The 24330-nt window shown below is 45.8% G+C and overlaps 1 protein-coding gene across 1 annotated transcript in view; it reads right to left on the bottom strand.

Annotated features, from left to right (window-relative positions):
- Positions 1-24330, bottom strand: part of ADGRD2 (adhesion G protein-coupled receptor D2) — a 493199-nt gene that overhangs the window by 222205 nt on the left and 246664 nt on the right. Inside the window, exon 19 of the mRNA XM_085613752.1 lies at positions 21550-21665. Within this exon, the coding sequence (XP_085469878.1) occupies positions 21550-21665 (116 nt within the window). The remainder of the gene's footprint in view (positions 1-21549; positions 21666-24330) is intronic.

Genomic DNA, 24330 nt, shown 5'->3' with positions numbered 1-24330 from the left:
TGTTCACTCTGTCTGGATTCTTCCAAATGCCTCCAACTGTTTGTCCGAATGCGATGTTTTACATTTTGTAGTGTGACATCTTCATTGGTAGTGTCAAGGATGGCCTCCAAGGTTTGGCTTGAGCCACTACAAAATGGATCTATTCCTCAGCTAATGATGGATTGGATTTGGACGTTGCCTTGGGATGTTGTGACATAATCAGATTGGTTTTTTTTTATTTAAAAAAAAATATATTTTTATTGCCTTTTTTCCCCTTTTTTTACAGAGCCTTATCAACAATAGAACCAAGAGATTATATACAGAGTGCTACATGAACTTGATTTAAAGCCAAAAGCAATTATACAATGAAAACTTTGACTGGATAGACAATTATTCTTAGCAATTCAGTATACACATCATTAAAGAAGAGAAAGGAAGAGAGAATAAAAAAAAACCAAAAAAAAAAACCAAACAACAAAAAAAGAAGTCAGGCATTACCTTACCAGCTGTTTCTAATTTTCCTTCCAGTTAACAATGGGCTCCCATATTTGTAATCCTAGCTTTCTTCCCCTTTTACCCTTCCTTGCATATATCTCCTTCTCGAGGTTGTAAACCGAGAGCAATCTAGCCAGCCATTGATGAAACATAGGTGGAATACATTCCAGCCAGGCCGAGGCAATACAGATTCGCAAAACAGCCATAGCCAGAAACATAAATAAACATGTTGGGTCCCCTGTGCCATCACTATCTATCCCCAGAATCATTTTTGATGGGTGAGGGTAACCTTACTTCCCAGTATTCTCCCTAAAAATACTTCTATAGCTCTATGGAGTGAATATAGGTGTGGGCAGGTAGCAAAGACATGTACTAAGTCAGCATCCAAGCTATCGCACCTGAAACAGGTAATGCCGGTCAAGTCTCCCCACTGCGCGATCCTGCCGGTGTATAGTATAATGAATAAATTGTTTTATAATGCTGAGCCTGAAGTGCAGCCGAACAAAGGGCTTTCTGTGCTAGTTCTAATGAAAGTAGGAAGTGCTCCTGTCCCACTCCAAGTTTCTCGGCCCACTTGCTTTGGTATTTCACAAGATCATCTTCTTTACCCGTCATAAGTTCAGCATACAGTCTTTTAATCGTACAGCTAGCCCTGCCCTCAATAATTTCCATAATTACGTTTTTCCCAAACCCGGCAGACCCGCCCTTCTTGGTCTTTAAGAAGCTCCTGACTTGCAGGTATTTGAAAAAACTTCTAGGCTCCACCCCATAAGCCAACTGGATATCGGAAAACTGGCATATTCAATTTATGCCCATTAAATCCCCTACCTTCGTTACACCTCGACCCCCCAATCTACAAAAACCGAGTCTCCGAATATTTCCCCTGGAAGGGTATGATTCCTGTACAGTTGGGTATATGCGTTAAACCTCCCTAATCCATATCTTTTCTTGAAGGATATCCATAACTTATGTGCAGCTATCAGTGTCTTAAACTTTGTTCTTTTAAAGTAACTTGGGTCAGTATTTTTCAAAAAGGCATTCTCTGCTTCTTTTCCTAGTAATAATGAATAAATAGAAATAGAGCCAAAGATGTCCACTGACTCGATGCTACCACCACCTAAAAGTACAGACATATACTGCAAAGCTGCTGCCCAATAATACATTTTCAAATCAGGCACAGCCCATCCTCCCCTATCCCAAGGTAGTACCATATATCGCAGAGCCCTTCTTGTGTTGCCTTGTGCCCATAGAAATCTATTTATCATCTGTTCTAGTAAAATGAACCATTTTACCTCAAATATAAGTGGGATTGATCTAAAAAGATAGAGGAATTTTGGGAAAAATATCATTTTAATGATATTTGTACGACCGACTATAGAAAGGTGAAGATTGTGCAGTTTATCCAAATCCTTTTTTGCTTTCTTTATTTGTGGGTCTATATTCCTTTCCACCACCCTATCCAGATCCGCCGAGATATTAACCCCAAGGTAAACTCCAAATCCCACTACTCGAGAATCCGAGCAATCTGTGTTGTCATTTTTGATTATCTGTGTCTTAGGCCCATTCAAAGCATATCCAGAAACTTGACCAAAGCATAGGGCTTCCCTCTCAACTTCCCTTATAGCCTCAGTGGGTGCTGGAGTAAGAATTGCAACATCGTCGGCGTATGCCAGAATTTTACAGTCTATACCTTGAGTTTTTATGGGGGGAATCCTATTGTTCGCCTCTAACTTACGTAAGAAAGGGTCTATATATAACGCAAAAAGAAGTGGTGAACATGGACAACCCTGTCTCGTACCCCGTTTAATCTGCAGGGGCCTTGTATGCCCAGAATTCACGCGAATTCGAGCTGTAGGAGCTAAGTATAAGGCCTGAATAGCTTTTATAAATCCCTCTCCACATCCAAACCACCTCAGTGTTGACCAAAGATACTCCCAGGAGACCCGATCAAATGCCTTTTCGGCATCCAATAACATAGCTGCCATTGGGTCTCCTGTAACCTCTGTTGCATCAAATAGAGTAATAACTCGTCGAATATGCTGTGTCGCACCTCTTCCTGGAATAAATCCATGCTGGGTTGTACTAACCAAGGTATCTATTATCTTTGATAGCCTGGTGGCCAGAATTTTAGAAAATATTTTTGCATCAGCGTTCATCAACGTAATTGGCCTATAAGACCCTGGTTCTGTGGGTGGCTTTCCCTTCTTTAAAATAACTACAATATCTGCTCCTGCCCAAGTACCAGGAACAGATACCCCTAACTGAGCCTGTTGTAAAGTAATGAATAAGTCCAAAAAAATTTCCTCCCGAAAAGTTTTATAGAATTTGATCGGGCCCAGCTGCCTTACCTGACGGTAAACTCGCTAAAGCAGTAGATATCTCCTCTGCCCCCAGGGGTGCATCTAAAGCTTCTACTTTTTCTTGAGATAGAAATGGAGCGGGAATATCAGTGAGATAAGATTGAATTTCTGAAGGATCTTTTGGGTATTCCTCATCATATAATGACACGTAGAACTGTCTAAAAACCTCCCGAATTCCCTCCGGATCCGTACATAATTGCCCGGAACCATCAGAAACCCCTTTGACTTCACCTAAAGCTGTTTTTTGCCTAGCACGCACTGCTAAAGTGTGGCCCACCCGTTCCCCAAACTCATAAGAGTGTTCCCTTTTTACTAAATATGTAGCAGCCACCTTACTAGATATACTTTCTTCGGCCCTAGCTTTTGCCCTAGCAACTTGAATAAGTGCCTGATCCAAAGGAGCACCAAGTACAGAGAGCAACGCCAGATTATCTTCGGCTTCCACCAGAGCCTTGCTTAATTCTGAAGCTCTTAATTGCTCCTGTCTCTGTCTAAACAAACTGAAGCTTAAAGTTTCACCTCGAATGCCTGCCTTGAAAGCATCCCAAGAAGTTCCCGAGGATGTGCTGCCTCTATTAATTTCCCAATATTGTTTGATCCAGCCTTTCATATGAAATACATATGCCCCAGCGCTCTATTCTGGGTGGCATTTTGGCTCGGGGATTTCCAAAGATGGTTATCAGGGCCTGGTGATCCGTGATAAGTGTGAAGTGTTTCCCGTAGATGGAGATGTGAAAATGCTCACAGGCCCAGACTAACGGCAGGCTTTCCTTTTCAGGCTGGGAGTAGGCTCTCTCTGTGTCCGTGAGGCTCCGACTGGCATATGCTACAATATACCGTTGATCACTCTTTGTAATATTGAGCTAATATCGCTCCAAGTCCTACGGGACTCGCATCCACGGTGATTTCAGTTTTTCTTCTCTGATTGAAATATGCAAGATTGTTGGCAGATTTTGATTTCATGAAAAGCTTGATCACATCTTGTGGTCCATTGAAATGGGTGTTCTTGTTTGGTCAGCTTTCTCAGGGGGTAGCTGACGGTGGCATAGTCCTTGATATAGCATGCACAGTAGCTTGCCATGCCTAGGAAGGAACGTACATCCCCCGCGTCTCTCGGCCTGGGGGTGTCATTCAGAGCGGCAATCTTTTCTGGATCTGGTTTCATTTCCGCGCCTGAGAAGATGTGTCCGAAGAATTTTAATGTGGATTTGTGGAATTCACATTTGTCTTTATTTAAAGTGAGATTGGCCTCCAATAGAGCATGACAGACTCGGTCCAGCGCTGTGTCGTGTTCTTGCATTGTTGCTCCATAGACCAGGATGTCATCACTGTAGTTTGGAGTGTTGGGAATGTGATGAATTACCTTTCTGATGGCCTCCTGAAAAATCTCCGCGGCAGAAGAGACCCCAAAGCTGAGTCTTTTGTATCTGAACAGGCCTTGATGAGTTGAGAATGTGGTAATATATCTCGATTTTTCGTGAAGTTCCAATTGGTGATAGCACTTGTTAAGGTCTAGTTTGGAAAATATTTGCTCACCATTGAGTGACGCAATCATGTCGCTAATATGAGGCCCCGGGTGACTTTCTCTTTCAATGGCAGTGTTGGGTGCCCTCATATCTACACAATGGCGCACTTTGCCAGGTGAGCCCTTCTTAGGCACAACGACCACTGGAGAGACCCAGGGCTTGGGTCCTGACGTTCTCTCAATTATGTCAGCCTGGAGAAGATCCTGCAGTTCCTCCTCTACAGACTGTTGAAGGTGAAATGGAATTTTCCTGTGATGATGTTGTGCTATAGGAGTCACTCGTTAGTTTATGTGCAATTGAACTTGGCAGTGAGCCATCTTTCCAAGTCCGGTGAATAATTTTGCAAAACTTGTGAACTATGTCCGGTTCATCATCGACTTTATACAAAATGTCCACTAGTCGAAGTCGTTCCGCCGTGGGCAAGCTAAGAAGACAATCTGCTTCAGGACCATCAATGACATGAATGTGGGCTGGAATAGTTCTGCCCTTGTACGTGAGATTAGTCGGCAATTGTCCTAAACACGGGAGAGGTTTCTTTGACATCCAAGTGTACACCCGCAAGTTGGCTTTATGCAAGTGTGGTGGTGGACTCATTTTCTTGTATTCTGCAACTGAAGAACAAGTTACTTACCTTCGGTAACGATGTATCTGTAAGAAACATTAGTTAGTTAGATTCCTCACCTTAGAATATCCCCAGGCGTCAGACTGGATCCGGAAGATTTTTCGTCAGCAATACCCCCTGCGCGTCGCTAGGCGTCGTCTGCGGCTCCGCGTCCGTCGTCGGCGTCGTGCGCCGGGATGACGTCGTCGGAGTACTTAGACGCCGCCCTCGCGCGCTGACGTCAGTTCTTGTACATAGCCTTCCGCGCCAGGAACGCAGAGCCATGCAAAGACCGACACTGGTGCCAAAAATAAAATCTAGGGGCCTGAAAGGACAACCTTAACCCTAGATGTCAGTTCGCAGAACGGGGAGGATGGGTGGGTCGGTGAGGAATCTAACTAACTAATGTTTCTTACAGATACATCGTTACCGAAGGTAAGTAACTTGTTCATCTGAAAGAAACACGTTAGTTAGATTCCTCACCTTAGAATAGATACCCAAGCAATACCATCCCCGGTGGTGGGTCTGCGAACCAAGATCACACCAGAAAGTCCTGGAGGACAGAACGGCCAAAGAAGCCATCCCTCCGGACTTGGCTGTCAAGGCAATAATGCCTGGCAAACGTGTGTAGCGAAGCCCACGTCGCCGCCTGACAGATGTCCTGCAAAGGGACTCCCCGTCCCAAGGCAGTAGTAGCCGCCGTGGCCCGAGTAGAATGGGCGCGCAGCCCAACAGGAGGGTCCTTTTTAGCCAAGGAATAGCAAATTTTTATACACAAAACGACCCACCGAGAGATGGTCCGTTTGTGCACAGCTTTCCCCTTCTTAGCGCCCACATACCCAACAAAAAGCTGGTCGTCCACCCGGAACTGTTTTGTGCGGTCCAGATAAAAGGAGAGCGCACGTTTTGGGTCCAGACGGTGGAGCCTCTCTTCCTCTTTGGAAGGATGCGGAGGCGGAAAGAAGGTGGGCAAGGTGACAGACTGCCCAAGGTGAAATGGAGTCACCACTTTAGGAAGAAAGGAAGGACGAGGCCGAAGGACAACCTTGTCCGGATGAACAGATAGAAAAGGAGGCTTTGAAGATAAAGCCTGGAGCTCACTCACCCGTCTAGCCGAGGTGATGGCTACCAGAAAAGCAGTCTTAAGAGTCAGAAGACGAAGGGGACAATTGTGAAGAGGCTCGAAGGGAGCGCACATCAAGAATGTCAAGACCAGATTCAAGTCCCACTGAGGCATTACAAAAGGGACAGGAGGGAACGTGTGTGTAATGCCTTTGAGAAAGCGTGTAACCACAGGGGACTTGAAAAGAGAAGGCTGATCAGGAAGCCGCAAGAAGGCGGAGATGGCAGCAAGATAACCTTTCAGGGTGCCCAGGGCAGAGCCCTGCCGGGCCAGAGAAAGAAGAAAGAGGAGAACCTCAGAAAGAGGGGCAGAAAGGGGATCCACAGCCTTTGCTGTGCACCATGCCACAAATTTGTTCCACCGGCAGGCGTATACCGACTTTGTGGAGGGACGCCTGGCTGCCAGAATGATATCACAGACTTCAGGAGGCAAGTCAAATGGCATCAACTGCCGCCGCTCAATCTCCACGCATGGAGGTGGAGGCTGGACAGGTTCGGGTGGAGGACCGTCCCCTGCTGCTGCGACAGAAGATCCTCCCGAAGGGGCAGACGTATCGGGGGATCGGTCAACATACTGAGTAGCTCGGCATACCAGTATCTTCGTGCCCAATCCGGAGCCACCAAGATGACTTGGGCCCGGTCGTGCCTGATCTTCTTCAGCACTCTGGGCAGAAGTGGTATAGGCGGAAAGGCGTACAACAGACCGCAACTCCACTCGTGACGAAAAGCGTCGCCGAGCGAGTGCCGCCTTGGAAATTCCAACGCGCAGAACTGCTGACATTGCGCGTTCTCTTCGGTGGCGAATAGATCTAACCAAGGCTCTCCCCACTGCTGAAAGAGACCTTGCGCCACTTCGGAGTTCAGACGCCATTCGTGATCCATCATGCACCGGCGGCTGAGTTCGTCTGCTCTGGCGTTCAGAGAGCCCGCCAGATGTTGAACCACTAGGGTGACGCCCTGGTGTTCCAGCCATGTCCAGAGGCGCAGAGCCTCCTGACAAAGGGTCCACGACCCCACCCCGCCCTGTTTGTTGCTATACCACATGGCGGTGGTGTTGTCCGTGAACACCTGCACGACACTTCCCCTGACAGAGGGAAGGAAGGCTTTCAGTGCAAGCCGGATCGCTCTCAACTCCAACAGGTTGATGTGGAGACGAGACTCCGCCGGAGACCAGAGGCCTCTGATCTCCGCCTCTCCCATATGGCCACCCCATCCCAGAAAGGACGCATCCGTCACTACGACATGCTCCGGTTGGGGAAGGGAGAGGCTCTTGCCCTTGACCCACTCGCGGTCCGTGAGCCACCACTGCAACTGCTGTGCAGTGCCCTCCGAGATCAAGACATGGTCGGACAGGTTGCCGTGATGCTGGGCCCACTGAAACTTCAGGTCCCACTGCAGAGCCCGCATGCGCCGCCTGGCGTGATGCACTAGTAGGATGCAGGAGGCCATCAGCCCCAGAAGCCGCAACACTAGCCTGACCGAAACCCGGGATAGAGGCCGAAAGATGGGAATCAGGGCCTGTATATCCCGGACCCGCTGTTCCGGTGGATGGACCCGGAACTGCGCCGAATCGAGAACCGCTCCGATGAAGAGGAGCTTCTGAGAGGGACTCAGGTGTGACTTCGGCACGTTGATGGAAAACCCCAGCAAATGCAGGAGATCCGCCGTAGTCTGGAGGTGGGAGACGACTGCCTGGGGCGAGCCCGCCTTCAACAACCAGTCGTCGAGATAGGGGAAGACTGGAACCCCCGATCTGCGCAGATGAGCTGCGACCACCGCCATCACTTTCGTGAACACCCGAGGGGCACTGGTGAGGCCGAAGGGGAGCACGGTAAACTGAAAGTGCTCTTGGCCCACCGTGAACCGCAGGTAACGCCGGTGGGCCGGCAGGACGGGGATATGGAAATATGCGTCCTGCAAGTCCAACGCTACCATCCAGTCTCCAGGGTCTAGGGCAGCTAAAACCTGAGCCAACGTTAGCATCTTGAACCTTTCCTTTCGGAGGAAGGCATTGACGTTCCGGAGGTCCAAGATAGGGCGTAGGCCCCCCTTGCCCTTCTTGGGAACCAGAAAGTAGTGGGAATAACAACCACGACCTACTTCTGGACTTGGAACGCGCTCGACGGCCCCCTTGGCCAAGAGAGCCGAAACTTCCTCGCGGAGAAGATTCAAATGATCCCCCGAGATACGGTGGTGCTGCGGTGGCATGGCTGGAGGGGTCGTCTCGAAGGGGAGGGAGTAGCCCCTTCGGACGATTTGCAGCACCCACCTGTCCGATGTGATGGACCGCCAGTGGAGCAGGTGATGGCGAACTCTGCCGCCCACTGGCGTGGTATGGGCTTGAAAGCTCGGACTAGGAGGGCTTTGAGGCGGATGCTGCCGGGGTGGAAGTGGGCTGACCACGTCGGCCTCCATTTCCGCCACGGCGGAAACCACGTCCGCGACCGCGCGCAGGTTGGTTCTGCGGCTGGTGGCTTTGCGGACGTGAGGAGGCGCCCCTTCCTTGGTCACGAAAGGGGCGAAAAGCGGAGGTGTGCGCCCGCGGAGCCGAGAGGCCCAAGGACTTGGCCGTAGCCCGGGAGTCCTTAAAGCGGTTCAGCGCACTGTCCGCCTTCTCACCAAACAGGCGAGTGCCATCAAAGGGCATGTCCATGAGGGTGTTCTGGACATCCCCGGAAAATGACGTGGACCGCATCCAGGCGTGGCGGCGGAGCGCCACCGTGGTGGAAATCGCCCTACCCAGCGAGTCCGTGGTGTCAAGCCCACATCGTATGGCGTGCCGTGCTGCATCCCTCCCATCGGCCAAAGCCTGGTTAAGACGCGTCCGGACCTCCTCCGGACACAGGGGCAGCACGTCCTCCACCGTATCCCACAGGGAATGGGAATAACGGTCCAAGAGACAGGCGGTATTCAAGGACCGCAGGCCCAAACTAAGGGACGAGAACAGTTTCTTGCCAAACTGCTCGAGTCTCTTGGAATCCCGGTCCGGCGGAGCGGTCGGGAAGGAGGATTGGGAGGTAGAGGCCTGGATAACCAGACTCTCGGGGGTGGGGTGTTGGGACAGGAAACTGGGGTCGCCCGGAGCAGGGCGGTGGCGCCTGGCAACGTTCCTATCCACAGGAGGGACTGTGGAGGGCTTGGACCAGGTGCCCTGCAGAACGTCAGTGAGGGCCTCATTGAACGGCAGCAGAGGCTCAGTGGAGCTTGCTGAGGTTTGAAGCACCTCAGTGAGGATGTTAGTCCTCACAGCCACGGCAGGCAACTCGAGCCCAAGGGCCTCGGCCGCCTTGCGCAGCACCACAGAAAATGCTGCACCCTCCTCCGAAGCCACGGTCGGAGGAGAAGTGAATCCAGTGTCTGGCGAGGTGTCCAGCCCACTGGCCTCCCCCAGTTCATCTGCCCAGTCCTGAGAAAGCTGTGACTGAACAGCCATAGGGTCCTCGAACCCCTCCCAGTCGCCCCCTTCTTCCGATTCCTGATAAACAGGAGAAACGATCGGAACCGGACTGTAGAGATGGTAGGACTCAAGCGGCGTCGGATGCGGCGTCGGTCGACGCCGTTGCGGCGCCGGGTCCGGAGGAGGGCTAAACTGGGGCGGTGTCGGCGCCAAAGGCGTCGGCGGCGCCGGAGGTGTAGGCGTGTGCGCCGGCGGCGCCGGTGGCGGCGTCGGTGGTTCAGTCGCCGGCGCCGGTGGAGGAGTGACTAGGTCAACCGGCGGCGATGGGGGCCCAGGCATGGGCCCCGCGGGGACCTGCGGCGTCGAGACCGGAGTCGTCGACGGCGCCGGGGCTCGAGCCGCCGGCAGGCGAGGTCGCCCAGTCGAGTCCGCGGGGCCCGAAGGCGCGCCAGCGGGCGTCGACGGCGGGGCCAGGCTCCTCATGGCCAAGAGGAAGGCACTGATCTCCGCCGGCGCCGCGTCAGTCCCAGGGACCGGAAGGTATGGGGGTGGACGCGGCGCCTGCGGCTCCGCCGGAGCCGCGGGGGTGGAACCACCCTGACCCTCGGCCGAGTCGCGCGACCGGCGAGGGGAGTCCGAAGAGCGGTGTCGCCTCTTGGACTTCTTTGAGCGTTTGGACTTACCCGACGACTTGGAGCCGGACGATCGATGGCGTCGGCTAGGGCTCCGCGAGCGATCCTTGGACCTCCTCCTGGACCGGGATCGCGCACGACGCGGAGCCGAGTGGCGAAGCTCGAGAAGCTTGCGGGACCGCTCCCGCCTAGCCTTCGAAGTCAGGGCCTGGCAGTCGTTGCACGACTCCGCGTCGTGGTCGGGGCCTAAACAGTAGAGGCACCGGCGGTGGTGATCGGTCACCGACATCAGTCGATGGCAATCCTCGCAAGCCTTGAACCCAGGCATCCTACCGGCACCAGATGTCGACAGACAAGGATCAAAAATGATCAAAAAGATTTAGTCAAAAAAGACTAAAAGGGGTAGCTCTCCCGGATCTGCGCTTACTGGCGCGGAAAAAAGAAGAACTGACGTCAGCGCGCGAGGGCGGCGTCTAAGTACTCCGACGACGTCATCCCGGCGCACGACGCCGACGACGGACGCGGAGCCGCAGACGACGCCTAGCGACGCGCAAGGGGTATTGCTGACGAAAAATCTTCCGGATCCAGTCTGACGCCTGGGGATATTCTAAGGTGAGGAATCTAAGTAACGTGTTTCTTTCAGATATATAGTTGAGAGCTGGTCCGTTTTATAGTGCAACGGATGCGGCACGACACGTTTTAACCACGTCTTATCGGTTGATATATATGTGCCATCTTTAAGGATCCCATACAAGGTACAAAGTTTGAGGAGGGCTTGATACGACAATATGATTACTTGTCCCCCCGCACAGATTTATAATACGATATAATATACATGTATATATTTTTTTAGGGAGGAGACTGCCCCCCAGCACAGAGAAAAACAGTATGATACAGTCTGTGGTCGAACGTTTTTACTGATTAAGGAGTGATTTTTTTGAGCCTCCGTCATACCCTCAAATAGGTGGGTAGCCTCTATGTAACTGATTAATCTAATATGAATGATATATGTATGTATGACATATGTGTGGACATGAATGAGTGGGATTGGCTAAGAGCGAATATGTATAGCATCAATTTTGAGGCCGAGAATGCAGTATTTGGAATTATCATGTTTTTAATGATTTTGCTATTTTATTTTATTCTAGATTTTGTTATCTTTTTAAAATGATATTATCATAGGCAATATATAAATATGAAATTTAAACTAGGAATTGCAACATTTACTATGTACAAATATCTGATATGTAAAAAAATGTTTTATTTTGATTTTTAGATATAGTCTTTGTGGGAGATTTGTTACAAGCATTTTGCTAGCCTGAAGAAGGTGGGGAATCATAAGATACCACCGAAACGCGTCGCTCTTTTGTACAGACTTTTGGGAAGAATTCACACAACGACTTTGAACGACAAGAAAGTGTCAGGTTCACAAAGGCACTGGCAATATCTTTGGATTCAATTAAAAGAAAAAATTGAAATGCTTACTGAACATGCACTTATGAACTTTTCCATCTTGGTCTATGCATTTTGAGTGCCTTTGATACAAAAATATATCGTTGCCAATGTACTTCCCTGAAGATCTTTTTTCTCTCCCATGTGCTTTGTGATAAATTGTTTTTAATGTTTTTAACGTTTCTATGATACAAATAATAAACATATTGATTATTTTCTCTATATTACATTTCCGGACTCCTATTGGTGCAAATACTTGGCTCTTGTGAGTGAATGTGTGCCATATAAGATACCCAAGGGGGTCTTTTTCATTTGACATAATGTTCTCTCAATGATGTCAGCCTGGAGAAGATCCTGCAGTTCCTCCTCTACAGGCTGTTGAAGGTGAAATGGAATTTTCCTGTGATGATGTTGTGCTATAGGAGTCACTCGTTAGTTTATGTGCAATTGAACTTGGCAGTGAGCCATCTTTCCAAGTCCGGTGAATAATTTCGGAAAACTTGTGAACTATGTCCGGTTCATCATCGACTTTATACAAAATGTCCACTAGTCGAAGTCGTTCCGCCGTGGGCAAGCTAAGAAGACAATCTGCTTCAGGACCATCAATGACATGAATGTGGGCTGGAATAGTTCTGCCCTTGTACGTGAGATTAGTCGCCAATTGTCCTAAACACGGGAGAGGTTTCTTTGACATCCAAGTGTACACCCGCACGTTGGCTTTATGCAAGTGTGGTGGTGGACTCATTTTCTTGTATTCTGCAACTGAAATATAGTTGAGAGCTGGTCCACTATCCAGAACAAATTTGGCCCAGTGTGTGTCCATTTTAATATCTAGTCGCGGGTATTTCTTCAGTCAGTCCGGGTCCGCAACCATGCAGACGTACTCATAACTGCCTTGCGATATTGGTGACAGCGACCTTCACTCACGAGATTGTGATCGACGGGATCGATATGTCCCATGAGACTGACGACTGGACTGTGAAGAACCAGTGGAAGAATTTCTGTAGTCCCACACTGCTTTGGCATGATGGCGAGTGTTAGACTGTCTGGATTGTCTGTAATTGTCTCTGTGGGTGTCTTTGCGAAGGGCTACACAGACGTTCTCAAAATGGTTGTCCCGACCACAATTCCTTCATTTTTGGCCTAATGCAGGGCATGTCTCCGTGTGAGGGAAGTCATATCCACAGCGATAGCATTTAAGTTGACGCTCCTGTCATTTATCAGTCCGGCTAGAACTGCGATGCCGACGACTTGTATAATGGGACTGAACTTTGGATCTGGATGACCTTTGCTTTGCAGGAGAGGACCTGTTGTTGTTACGGGATTGGAGCCTAAATGCTTGTTCACATTTTTCGCCTCTTTCAGCTTCCATTTTCTTGGCATGTTCTTCTGCCTTATCATGTACTCGCGTCATTTCTTCGATCTCAACCAGAGAGTAGCTTTTCTTTAGTAGACGTCTGCGTAACGACTCAGAATGACATCCTTCTATGATTCGCAGTCGAAGGGCGTCTTCCGTCGAGAAGGAATCAAATTCACAAAAGCGGGCCAAAAGTCGCGTGATGAAAGTACTCATGGGCTCGTCTTTTTCTTGAGAAGCCAAATTTAATGTATATCTTTCGTAGTCAACGTTCCGTTTGTGAAGACATTTTCTGTTTTGTGCGTCACGCACATTGGCATAGGACGAAGCAGCGTCAGCCGGAAGCTCTTTTATAATCTGACCAACATCTTTCCCGATTAAATTGCGTAATGCAATCAGTTGCTGCTCCTCCTCGGTCACATGAGACCCTTTCATGAAGTCTTCAAAATTTTCTAGGCACTCCTGCCAGCAAAGGCCCATACCTCCCCCGATATGAGGACAAGGGTTCCGTCGGGTGTAGAAACGGACTCCGATCAAGCCGAGTCTGTGTCCACCCATTTGCACTGTGGACGTAGGTGACTCCGGCCTGTTGCTGGCGCTGGCAGAAGCATGACTCTGTCTTGACGTTGGCGATCCAGACATCGCATATGAATATGGTGGAGCAAATGCTTTGTGAAGGATGGTCGGATCACAGGAACCCTCCCAGCACCTGCCACTCGGTTCAAAATGTCAAAGTCAGCGCCACTCTTTAATTACGCTATTGTGTAGGGTCAATAGCAGGGCACCTATAAAAAAGAGCAGTCCACCAGCTACTTGAAATGTATGTATTGCCACTTGTATCACTAAACATCAAGGGCAGGTGACCAGATGAGCAGGCAGTCCGATAAGTCCCTTAATATGTCCTAGTAACTTACTATAAGGCACCTGAAAGCTCCTCACACAGTCCTTTGGCAATGCTTGTTGATATTTGCAGCAGACGCCTGACCTCAAAATGGCTGCCGGGCACTCCTCGCAGGGGATTGGGTTAGGCGCCTGACTTCAAAATGGACGCCGGTGCAATCTCGCTCCTCGCGAGATTTCGGGCTTAATTCAGACGGTGAGAGCAGCAACGCGGGAACATACGAACAGCAACGGACCCCGCACTCCTCCGCAGGCGGCACTTGGGCATGGACACTTACAGCCCAGAGCACGCGACCGGGGTGGGCTTCCGGATCGCGATCAGGACACAGCGCCGCCTCCTCAGCACACGCGGCCGGGTTGGGCTCCCGGGTCACGGTAACGGCAAATCCTCTCCAGGGACGCACGCGACTGGGGTGGACTCCCAGGGCGCGGCAGCGGACCTTCCAGCTCCGAGGCAGCGGAGCGAACAGCAACACAGCGGGCACAACGCGACTGGGGTGGGCACCCAGACCGTGAGTCAGCGGAGCTCCGAGGCAGCGGAGTGCACGCACGACAGGAGACAGGTAGGCAGCATGCACAGGTTACGTCCACCGTCGTCGCCAGTTGTAGTGTCGCTGCGCCAGTGTACCAGCACAAATGACGCAGACACTATCTTTACTCAAGGGAGCTTTATTCAATTGTATCCCTTACGTTCCTATCCCTGCTCTGCCCTGCTTTCTCCCTCGCTCCTCCTCTTCCGCCACCCAGCTCTCCACCCATCTCTTAGTCTCATGTGCTGGTCCTAGCGCCCAGCACATGTCACAACATTAGAGGGCATAGTAGGGAAGAACTGACATTACCCTCTCAAATGCCCTTACTTCAATGGCAACAGCCGTACTCCCTTGGATATCCCCGTTTAGTGATTGCAGCTCTTATCGGCGCAGGCACTCTGCATCCGTATCTCCGTCGATCATCACAGCTCGATTCCAGGCTCCGGAGTACCCCAGCCTCTCCAACTGACCGTACCACCTTCGCACTCCAAATTGCTATCCCGTGTACCCGAATCACGGATCCCGTGGGAACCAAGGCTTTGGATTTCCCACCTAACACCCCCACTCGGCCAACTGGACCCTCATCACGCTTGGGCTGACAGCCCTCCTCGTGACATTCATCAGGCTACACTCATCAGGCTCGCCAACGGCCCCGGTTGGGACACCGTTCCCTCCCGTGAACCCATAGCCTCACCACGTGGCTCAACAGCAACTTCCCAGTCATTTTTTGATTGCCTAGTCCTGATGATGATCCCATAACCATTGTTGGGGATCGAAACGTAGTCGACAACCATGTCTTAAACTCTAGACTTCAATTGAGCTTTCTGTGGAGTATAAGATGCTTGTGTTATTGTGACTACTATTTTCACCAAGAGTCACTTTTAAGTCACATGACTTTGGTAAGGAAATCTGCTGATTTCCTAAAACCCGTCATGTCCCGCTCACTAAATGTTTATGTATTGTTTAGCTTTAAATATGTGTAAATAAATTCTAAATAACGTCCATTTGGACACGAACAGACCTGATCCTGATTGTAGTATTGTGGTTATCTGTATTGATTCTCCTTGAAAGGGACCACTGTCTCTAATAAACCGCTTACTTCAATGGCAGCACTAAGAAACTGCTGCAATTGACTACCGTGACGTCACAAGAGCTACCAATTATAGTCTACGTGAAAAACAACCTTAGTTTCTTGGCTGCTTAGGCATTTGCCACCCCTGTACTGAGGCCTTATTTGATATTAGAGGGACTTTCTGCTTAGGCATTCATAACTCTTTTTCCACTAAAAGTATCCATACCAAATTTATGGACTTTTTTTACACATGGTGTGGATTCTAAAAGTACCCAGGGTTTGTGGATTTTCCGGAAGTGAACCAAGAAATTATCAAAATATAGCAAAACGTTGGATTTCATGAAAAATGGGGGAAAAGGTACTGTGCTATAAAGGATATTTGTTTCAAGAAATGTCATCAGCCTAAGGTTTGTTATGCTAAAATCACGATTTTCTTTCAGGAACAAGTAGAGTTGTGAAAAACAGCTGATCTGGGTCACAGATTTTCCAGTTTTCTAACATGTTGTCCCTATTTTTGTGGTTTCTACCTCATTGCAGTTGGTAACAGGTGAACCCAAAGTTGAAACTGGACAGCTTTACAGTTCTGAAACTGAGACAAAATTCCAAAATGAGCAAGGGGCCATTTATGTAGATTGCTCATGGTTTTCCCAAATAAATTAATCATTGCAATAAATATAATAAAAGTAAGTAGTTAAAACATATCAATTGGTGACAACATTTTAATCTATAATTTTTTGTCCCAGTGGCTGATTTACAAGCGTAACATACCATTACAACCATTATACAGTTGCAGGGATATTTAATGTTTGTTGGTTACCCGAAAACATGAGATACCCAAAGCCAAAAGCTGAGGTGCACTCTATAATGATGTTGCATTGTGTACCATCCATACAGCAATTCACATGGTAAATTCTAATGAATGAAAAATGGTTATGAAGGAAACCTCTGCATAAGACACTGATTTGGGAAATAGTCCTTATTTGTACTTCTCTGAATTTGGGGTTATCCATGCTATCATGTGAGCCAGAGTGCATTTTGCAAAATGGTTTACATTTGGAGGCAACAATGGAGACAAATTAAACTGGCAATAACAAATGTTCTGCTATTCTGTGTCCCCACACTTCTTCTTGTAAAAACAGTACCCCACTTGGAAAGGCTCCAAAATGTGATATGGAGACATACCATAACTTTTTTGGAGTGAAAAATATATCTTTGATGGTGATATGGGTAGCTTTATAATTGGGCCCAGACTCAGCCCCCACCCAGTGAAACCTACCAGACTCGGACAATTTCTGAAAAGTAGACACTAAGGGGAGTTCAGGGTGGTGTGACCTGCATTGATCCCACTTCCTTTTCACTGTGTGGATCCACTAAATTCCTACCACCCAGCATTTCAACACTGTCAAATTTCTCAAATTCCTACTTGATGAAAACCTTCACCATATTGATCACATTTAGGCATTGCCAAGCCTGTGTGATATCCCCTACATAAACCAAAAACATTCTTTCGTCTCTAGAACAAAGCATCTCAGTGGAAACCTTAGTCATAATTGCTTGGACTATAGGTGTGTGCTGCAAATGGGTTCCATCCATTTAGTAGGCCATGATCTTTTGCTTTTTGATCTCCTGGCTTTTGGACCTTTACTGTGGGTGAGTGTCACTATCTGATCCTTGAAATGATTGCATGGTAATTGGACTACGCCTGTTTACCACCAGTATCCACCTTTTAAGACAGGGATGGGAGGATCAATGAGAGCAAGGGGCAGGTTACACATGAACACATGCACACACATATGCACACGTGAGCAGGCTGTGTGTGAGAGACTACGGTCATGCTCATCCTGGTGTCTGCACACTGGTTGCACTGAAAATTAGACCTGTCAAAGTAACCACTTTTGAGAGGCCTAAAAGCTTTCCTTTTAAATATTAATAACTCACCCATACCATACGTAGGTCCTATTGCCCATAAAGGTACATGCCGTTTAAAAGTAGGACATGTAGAAATTAATGTTGAACATCTCTTTACAGTGAAATATCTCCAAAGTCTTTTTCACTGTACTAACGCTGTCTCTCAGAAACTAACACTGAGTTACCTTAATACTCTTAATATGTGATAATTTCAGTTTGGGAACAGATAGAGAAATATTTCTTCCACTCATTTGGCTTGTAATTTAAATCCTCTTTAATGACAGTGTTGGATTTTAAGTGCACTATCCTCACTGCTTCAGAACTGCATTGTCCCACAGAGAGTAGTTCATATGGTAGTTTGTTTCCTGAGTAACACAAACAAATTCAAGCATATTGCTGCAGCACACACATAACGTGTTTGGCAGCCGCTTGTAGGCTGAAAATTGCTGAAAGTAACATGTCTAATATAAAAAGCTCGAAAACGAATAGTGACAGGATGCGGACCTGTTTATAGCTGAGCACTGTTCACAAAGTGTCTGAGCTGACACTAACCAATTTTAAATTCATAATATTTTTAATTTTCAGCAAAGAAACAAAATATTCACTGAATTATTTCATTGTTTTCAGTTGTAGAACAACAAATAAAGTTATTGCGGTTTGTACCAGGGCAAATTCATAAGCTGTATGCATAAAACTCATTTACATACAGTATTCATGTGTAACACAAATCCAATACGCTTGTTATCAACATTTCAATATATAACATATTTACAACACAACAAAGAAATGAATGCCCAATGCATTTCGGAACCACTGTTCCTTCGTCAGGGGCCAGTCTGAAAAATAAAAAATAAACCGTTTCATTGTTTAAATTGTTGATAGGGGCTCAATCTCTAGAAATCTAATGCGTTCCAAGCACACCTGAAAACGAGTTACCTGTGAGTGTGTAATGTTTAATCTCTGTTGAGTGAGGAACCTCGTGATTCTGTGGATGTAAAGAACGGACCATGTGGGGTTAATTTAGCAACTGGGACCTTGCATAAAGAGAGTGAACATTTATATGCGGTGACGCAATGGATTCATAGTCTTACCTCTATCGAGATACTTTTTGGCACTGTGTAGAAAGAATAGGACATGTCAACGGACAGTGACGAGAGAAGTCATGGGAGTTTACTTGAAGGACAAAACTATTTGATGAAAACATGATCAGGGCATTAAAGGCAGGTGAAGATCTTACCTTAATTCTAAGTATGTAGTGAACTGTAGAAAGGAAATGAAAAAGGAAGAAAACCGGGAATTAAAAACGGCGCGAGGTCAAAATGTATGGCTGTTAAACCACCGCAATTATCAGTTGAAGAATCCTTACCTAGAAATCATTTACGATCGAGAGAAACCAACAGGACGCCTCACCAAATGAACGAGTTGTCAACGGACTGAAAGGGTCCGGATGCTTATATGATGTGAAACCGGAACGCAAACCGGAAGTACTACGACTGAAAGGTCAAACCTGGGGGGCGAGTACTGTCAGCAAATGAGTGTAAACTCAGAAGGCACACGAGGGCGCCATCTTGGAACAGAGTAAGGGAACTGAAGGATGAAATAATGTATAAACACCTGTGAGATGTAAGGAATACGGGAAGGGAAAAGATAGGTCTAATGGACTAAAAAATCTAAGGAGTAGTACGCCTCGTATTCATCCACCTTGCTAGGCGCGCAATGGGGGATGTAATCATAATATCACAGTTAACATGGAAGGCGCGCAAAAGCGCCATCTTGGAACAGACTCCAAAAGATGAAAAAAGGAAAAATAAAGTGATCGGATACCACGAAAAAGGTGTGCATGACGGAGAAGAGATGTTCTCCATAAAATACACTACATGAACTTTCAATACCGCAATTAAAGGAACCAAGGAACTACGGTGTCATCCATGAAATAATGTCTAGGTTACGCATATGCAATACATAAACAGAGAAAAAGAAGAAATCCTTCCATATGTAGAAGACAGTGATTAAATCCTCACGGGAGGGGGCTGCTGCTCATGTTATGCAATCCGAACATATGAAGAAGTATGCGTGTGTGTGGGACCATGGAGTGTATAAGTAAAAACAATGCACCTAATAGAAAGGGAGACTACTCTGTAGCTGTTGCTCATATAGCGCTGGTGTGAATGTTTGTTGTGGTCCTGCGGTGCTTAACTCATACGTGGGGTATAACCATCAGCCTCGGGTTGCTGGATTTGATTGGTGATCGCGTGATTAGATGAAACATGACATATCTAACCTGTCATTGAGCCCAATGGGTGTCATGGTGTCCAAGAATTTGATCCAAAAGACCTCCCTTTGTAGGAGTCTCAGGTGAGTGTTGACTCCTTGTCGTTGCTCCACATGCTCAATTATTTGAAATCTGAGTTGCGATATCGAGTGGCCTGATTCGTGCCAGTGCGACGCTAGAGGTGAGGTTTTGCTCAGAGTCCTGATACGACTTTTGTGTTCTGTGAGTCGTATTTTCATTTTCCGTTGAGTTTTTCCGATGTATAGTTTTCCACACGGGCATTTGATCCCGTAGATTACATTGGAGGTATTGCAATCACTGGTGTGTCGAAGTACAATATCCTTGCCTGTAGTGGGGTGTTTCAAGATATTTCCTGGGATAACGTTGTTACAATGTGAACAGTTTTGACACTTTAAGGTTCCTTTGTTGGTGTATATAAAAAGCTCTGCATCTAATTACTCCCAAATACATGACACAGAAACTGAAAATGAAAGAAGGGTAGAGGTTACAACCTCCTGCTTGATATACCCTCTAGAGCACCCTGAGCAGATCAGATCTTTCTCCAGAAATGCCCTATTAGGCTGGAATACCTTTTCTCCACATCAGGAAAGCATCAATGTTCAGTATGTTCAAGGCACATATAAAAAAATAACTGCTCAGATAGAAACATCTTAATAAACAAAGAGTTAAATGAAACCTACTATTAGTACTCCTCCTGTTCCATTTTCACACTCTGAACCCATTTAGGTGATCATAGTCCAATCCAAGGGTTAAACTCATCTTTAACGATAGAGTGGATCAGCAAAGTTTCACTTCAAAGGTCATCACTCATCTTGTGTTGTTAGCACATCATTGGGCTATTCATGATGAATTCTTTGTTTTCTCATTTTAGAGACTCATTTATTGAACTATTGGGTCTTTTGACCTCTTTATTATCAGAACTTAGACACAAGGACCAATTGCATATACGTTTTTGATTAATGATTTAATGAAAAAATTAACAAGGTGAGATTTTTGTACACTCCTTTAAACACTGCCATTGAACTCAATTTTATACCACAACCATTTAAACATTTGAAAAACATTGTTTACCTCTATGTGAGGCATCCTACAATACCATTTGGTAAACCTTTCGTAAGTAAATGATACAAGTCAACCAGGATTCATGTGCAGTGTTAAGGTCGCGCTTTATAAAATACTTATGAAAAAGAATTCATTTTTGTGCAAAAGTGTTGAATTTGTTAGATAATATAATAACAAATCAGCACACTGTCCAGTTCTATGACGCCTGATGGTGCATTGAATTGCTGTTTAAAGGGGGGCGTGCGTTCCGGGGCACAGCTTGAGAACAAGAGGACACGAGTGGTCATTAGGCAGTGTTCAAATGTGCGCGCGCTGGTCAGATAAAGTAGGACGGTTAGGGAGCGCGACAAGGCATGCATTGAAGGTGTCGGGGGCACCTGGGGAGCGGCTGACAAGTTTTTTTTTTCTTTTTTGTTTTTTTTTGTTTCTCGACAGGAGTGGGTGGGGGGGAGGGGGCGGTTGATGTTAAGTTTTATGTAATGATTTAAGAAGAAAACTTTGTAGACCCTAATAGGGAACAGACTAAAAGACATGCGGAAGATAAGCTGCACTTTTTGTCAGAGATGTCAATTTACTGTATCAGCGTACGGTGGTGCCCAACCCCCGGGATGTGGGATAAACTGTGCTGTGTAGCGCCTAACAGAAAGGAAACGGCCGGCCTCCGGGTTGTAGGCTATTGAGGGTGTATGTTTATGTGATTATTCTTTACTTTTTCATTAAAAATAAATCAATAAATAAATAAATAAATAAAAATCAGCACACTGTGCATGGGTGTAAGTGCAGATGATGGAACAATATGTTCTACAAGATATTGCCCTCCGATGCATATTTGTGAAGGTATTGGCTTACTGTTCTTCGCTTACCACACTTGAATTCCAATCTGTTTCTCTAGACTGTAACTCGGTGTTAGCATCTTTGAACGCCTTCGTGCACTGGAAACTGTCACCATAACAACACGAAACAGAACAAATGTGTTCACCTAAAATTTAGAAAACGTAGGTGAAATAACCGAATAATGTCTAGATGAAAAATAGTGCCCATGCCCAAGTCAAAAACAGGAAATGTTTCAATAGCATTGAATTTATTATTTGAAAAGCATACACTCACAAACATTGCTAAAGTAGGCCGAAACAGAATATAGTCAAATATCTACATTCACAATCTTTTTTTTTTAAACACAGTGCATCTATATTCCTACAGTGTGCCTCACTAAGCATTTGCTTAGAGAGAGGAAGGAGTGAAAGGTGAGAAAGGAGAAAAGATGAGAAAGGGGAATAACCACCAATCCCTTCCGAGTAAGCCCTACTAAATTTGAATACTAAATTTGAATTACTTCCAACCATCATTTGAACATACACTAGCCAATGGGCAACAAAAAAAGAGTTAACTAAATGTTTATTTGATCATTGATGAGAAAGGGTGAGACAGGAAGTGTCTGGCTATTGACTGGCCATTCACAAAGTTAAATATACAGGAACAGTCAAATCGATTGATTTTGGGATAATGTTGATAGCTGTACTAGAGAAGGAGATCGAGGAACACTGTTCTAATTTATCATCTTACTTTTGTTTCCATCTATTAAAATTGTTTCCCTAAACATTCTTTTGCTAAAGTTTATTTTTTAAGTTTAATTTTGACTTTCCCATAATATATTTTTATGTAACTTTATTGTATGTGTTTTATTTGTCTGCTTTACTTTGTAAAAGTACAGTTCCTTTTACATATGGGTATATTGACAATAACTTGCCAATGGATGGCATTTTCATTTCTCTCCAGTAACCTTACAGGCGACCAGCTAATTCCTTATGAATCCCTGCCCATCCGCCTGTCCATCCATTATGACAAACATATAGCCTTTCAAAAGCATTTAAATTATTAGTAACCTATATAAATTACATTAATCTTTAGGAAATCGCTTCTGGATTTTAAGTGCTTAATTTTGATTTACTGATTTTTAAAAAAATCTACAAAATGCTGTAACAGATGTAAAAAAATTATATATTTTCTAAATAGTCTTTACTAAAAATTAAGGAACTTGGCAATGGGGTGCATCCTCCTAAATCCCACTCTTTCCAGCCCTTAGCCTTATAGGGAGACCCCCTTATTACTTATGAATCCCCATGCCCATCATGTCAAATAAAAAGCCTTTCGAAAGCATATAATTTATAGGCAACATATTTAAATTACATTAACCTTGAAGAAATAATTTTCTGGGTTTAATGGGGCTTCATTTTTATTTAATGTTTTTTTAATCTACAAAAATACTGCTACAGTTTTCTTTTAAAAGATTAAGGGCCAGATGTAGGAAGCCAACTTGCGCCCGCAAACGCTGAAATTCGCAGAATTTCAGCGTTTGCGATCGCAAATTAGCAGTGTGCAATGTATCACACAATGAGCCCCTCGCAAAATAAGGAATCACATAATTTGCGATTCCCTATTTTGCGATTGCATTTAAGGAATCACAAATTGCAATTTCCTAAATGCAATGTAAGTAGCACAAATGAAAGTGCAATTTAGCCTTAAGGACTCGCTAATTACCACCAATTTTAAGTTGGTGGTAATTAGCGATTTTCTTTAAAATAACACTTTTTTGCTTTTTCAAAAGTGCCATGTGGCACACATTCATGCACTTCGGGCATGTATGTGCGCCACATGTGCACACATGCACATTTCAGGGGTGCAACAGGGTGTCCCTCTGGAACCCTTGCACCCTTCAAAATGTGCACGCGTTTTGCGAGTATCTATTGGGTACTCGCACATTGTGTGCGCAATTCCCATTTATTCCTATGGGCCCAAAGGAATGAATGGGAAGATATTCCTTGATTGCGAATCACAATTTGCGATTCACAATTAAGGAATAATAAGGAATCTCAAAAAATATTGCGATTCCTACCTACATGGCATTTTGCGGGTCCTTAATAGTGATTCCCTAAAAATCGCTATTAAGGAATCGCAAAAATGCATTTACCTACATCTGGCCCTAAATATTTTCTAAATAGTCTTTACTTAAATGTAAGGAACTAACATGAAACTGCATCGTACATTTATAAATAAATATTTTTAACCAAAATGAAGTGTTTTATGCTATAGAATGCCATTTTTATTTACAAAATCTGGCTATTGTAAAATATGTTTTGGAAAATATATTAAGCTAACAGTGTGCATGAAATGATTTTATCTCACGGTACCCCAAGTCAGACAGGTCATGATTAACAAAACTGCAGCTAAAAAGTCAGAAATTCATCTTCGTTGCATTTCTCCTGCATTAGGAGTAAATGTATAACTTTTTTGAAATTGTGGAAAACATTTAGCAATACTAAAAGAAAAGTTGCAAAGATCCATGCGTACTCAAATAGAAAAATGCATTTTCGTTTCAATTTTCTTTTCTTTCCTAAGTGGAGAACCTCTTCCCCTACAACTGCGCCATTTTTGGGAGTACCCCCTTTACGACCATGGAAATGCTTTCACTTCCTGTCTTGAAAAGAATAAGGGCCTGAGTTTGAGTTTGGTGGTCTTACCAACATACTGCCGCAGCAGCGATCAAAAGAAGACTGTCACTGCTGGGCCAGCGGCACTGCTTCAGACGGCTGGGAACATTTTTCAATATGTGTTGATGCAGGTGTGTATATTTTTACTGCATAAGT

Source organism: Triturus cristatus, chromosome 1_2 (genome assembly GCF_964204655.1).
Source record: "Triturus cristatus chromosome 1_2, aTriCri1.1, whole genome shotgun sequence".
In the NCBI taxonomy this organism is placed as follows: Eukaryota; Metazoa; Chordata; class Amphibia; order Caudata; family Salamandridae; genus Triturus; species Triturus cristatus.
This window is presented reverse-complemented; position numbering and strand designations above follow the sequence as displayed.